The sequence below is a fragment of the Vicia villosa genome, linkage group LG1 (genome assembly GCF_029867415.1).
Source record: "Vicia villosa cultivar HV-30 ecotype Madison, WI linkage group LG1, Vvil1.0, whole genome shotgun sequence".
In the NCBI taxonomy this organism is placed as follows: domain Eukaryota; kingdom Viridiplantae; phylum Streptophyta; class Magnoliopsida; order Fabales; family Fabaceae; genus Vicia; species Vicia villosa.
Genome location: NC_081180.1, coordinates 20,684,826 through 20,687,925, shown reverse-complemented (window position 1 = coordinate 20,687,925; position 3,100 = coordinate 20,684,826). Strand labels below are relative to the sequence as shown.

The window sequence follows — 3,100 nt, the reverse complement described above, 5'->3', positions numbered from 1 at the left end:
ATATTGAAAAAAAATAAAATTTATAAATTTATATAATATATTTAATTGTTGATTGTATTTAAAAAATTAGATTATTTATTATGCTTTATATGTATTGAAAACTTTTGATTATTTATTATGCCATATATGCGAGATTCGGGTTACCCTTGTAATATTTTTTTTAAATTATCCCCTTTAATTTTAGGGTACCCCATAAGCGTGTAAAAACCAGAGAAAAACTAGGGGTAAACAAAAAATTATTTTATAGGGGTAATAGGGGACAAAAACATAAATTTTTTATACTTTAAGGGGTAATCCAAACAAAAAAAATTAAAATGGGGTAAACTGAATCTCGCCTATATGACAGAGGATAACATATATTTATCCCATTAATTTATTTATAAAGATGTTTTTCCTTTTTAAAAATTTTTATTTCTATTTTTTTTAGTATGTGCCTTTTTTTGGTTAGTTTACTTTTGAATAATTTAAATAATTTAGATCTAAAATTGAGAGAATTGAAAGAAATATAGATGGAAAGATCCAAATCCTAAGTTCAGTCCCATTTGCCAAAACAATCAAGAGATTTATAGTATAAATAAGGGTAATTGTTGGTTCTATTTTCATTCATTCATTCTCTCTCTTTTTTTTATCTTGCAAACTTTTGATACATTACAATGTTGAAGTTATTTGCATTATTTGTTTGCACCACATTTGTTGTAACTCACTCTCGAGTTATTCAACCAAACAGTGCCCAAACAATACATAACACTTGCTTAGAGACCCCATATTATGACCAATGTATGAAGTACCTAACTGCTGACCCGAAAAGCTCCACCGCAGATGTGAGTGGCTTAGCCCTAATCATGGTCGATGCGATAAAGAGCGAAGCAGATATTGGCTTAAACAAAATCAATCAACTTATCGGAAGTAGTCCTGCCGATCAAAAGGCAGCCCTTAAGTCATGTGTGGATCAATACAATGCAATTATCACAACTGATGTTCCACAAGCAATCCAAGGTTTGCAAAACCGAAACCCTAAGTTGGCAATGGATAGTGCAGTTGCCGCTTCTCATGCAGTCGCTATTTGTGACAAGGGCTTCTCTGGGAAATCACCAATCAATACTGAAAACCTTGTTGTGAGTCATGCATCTACCATAACATCACATATTTGTAGACAGTTGGTTTTAGGTGGTGGTGGTTTATAGTTAATCAAAATGTTTCAATTATTATTCAATAAATCAAAAATATATCTTATATATATTTCATCTTTCTTTTACATGTCACTACATGAAGAATGATAATGTCAAATATAACATGTAATCTTAGACAATCAATTACAACTTTTTAATAAGTTAAAAAATAAAAATAAAAATAAAATTATCTCTCTTTTGCATTATCACAATCATCCTATATTTTAATTAAAAATAAAATAAAATATAAATAAATTAAAATTTTTTCTCTCTTTATCGGTTGTTTTTTAAAATATAAATTTAGGTTTGTTTCTATACAAATATTTTTTAATTTTCTTTTTATATAATTTAATTTAATTTAATTTTTTATTTATTTCTAATTTAATTTACTTTTCACGTGCAATGATCTTTAAAAAAATAATTTTTTTTAATTTTTTATTTCACAGAAAATATGTGTAAGAAACTTTTGGATGTAAAGAACGAAGGAATTTGAGTGAAAAAAATTACTTTTAAATAATTTTCTTTAATTTTTTATTTCACAGAAAATATGTGTAAGAAACTTTTTGATGTAAAGAATGAAGGAATTTGAGGGGAAAAAATAATTTTTTTTATTTAAACTTAAATAACGTTAAATATAAAGATTATTTTTTTTCAAATTAAAAAAAATTTATCATTTCAATCACTTAAAAATTGCCTTAAGGACACTGGTTAACTTTTTCCAAATATTAACACGATTAAAACGGATTCTAGAGTCTTAAAAGCATTTTTAAAAGTTAGAGCTACTTTTAAAAATGGTGAAAACAATGAGTTTTATGGACATTCTTATTTTTTCTAAATTTTTATTTTGATTTTTAAACCAACCATTAGAGGTAAGCATGGTTAATCATATTATATGAACCATCCGTATGTTATGGTTTTAGTTTATAAATCATACCACTTGTTGTGAAAATAAGTTTAATAATTGGAAGTGGTTTCAAATTGTTTTAAAATCAACTTTAATTATAAACTAGTTTTTCAAAGAATTTTTCATAAAATCCAATTATTTTTCATTTTTATAGGATTTTTTTATTGTGGCGTGATTCAATAGAAACTGAGTAAGTTAAATGAATCAAGACAATTATTTTTTAATACAACTAAAATATATCTCAAATCAACAAAACAATTATTATAATGAAAAATAATTAACAAAAAAATAAATGTTTTTTTCCAATATCAACAATATTTCTTTTTTTTTTCTTCAGAAATGTTGTTACTTAATATATTACTTCTTAATACAATTGTTTAATTGTTTACTTGGATTCAACATTTTTATTAATGTATTTCAATTTTAAGGCAATGTTATTAATAGGCAATGAAATTTCATTAATAAAAAGTATAAAGGTATTCACCCAATAATACATCATCAACTATTAAGGAAATAACGTATTAAGGAAATAACATATAATTACAAGTGACATTTGCCGAAATTCTATCATTTTTCACAATCAAGACAATAATTTTGCTCTAAAATTAGTGCGTGAGACACTTACAATGAAGAGAGAATAAAGAGACTAAGGAAATAAGGATTATATTATTTAGCGTGAACATTTATATATAATTTTGATTGGATTTGGGCTTACACAAATTAACTTATATTTAATATTATTAGATTAGATTATACTTGATATTGTATTTATAATATTAATCCCAATAATATTTCAACATATCCCCTATAATCTAAGTTGTTGAACAACTATAAAAATAGTCAATTTGAACTATTTCTAATTTCTTTCTCAAATTTAGGAATATGTCGATCTTCAATTCTTTGATGAAAATATCAGTCAACTGTGCTACACTCGAGCAATGCCTAACTTCAAATTCACCTCGTAATTTATAAATCGATTCATATATTAATATATTTAATTGTTGATTGTATTTTAAAAAAATAGATT

At 24.8% G+C, this 3,100-nt stretch overlaps 1 protein-coding gene across 1 annotated transcript; it reads left to right on the top strand.

The window, feature by feature from the left end:
* The first annotated feature begins 619 nt into the window (after positions 1 to 619).
* On the top strand, positions 620 to 1,301 carry LOC131602217 (cell wall / vacuolar inhibitor of fructosidase 1-like). Its single transcript, XM_058874268.1, has one exon. It carries the CDS (start codon positions 654 to 656, stop codon positions 1,182 to 1,184), a length of 531 nt encoding a protein of 176 aa, XP_058730251.1. The 5' UTR covers positions 620 to 653; the 3' UTR covers positions 1,185 to 1,301.
* The last annotated feature ends 1,799 nt before the right edge of the window (positions 1,302 to 3,100 follow it).

Excerpts from the sequence above, each read along its gene's own strand:
- LOC131602217 (XM_058874268.1), top strand. The coding sequence starts at position 654 with ATGTTGAAGTTATTTGCATTATTTGTTTGCACCACATTTGTTGTAACT.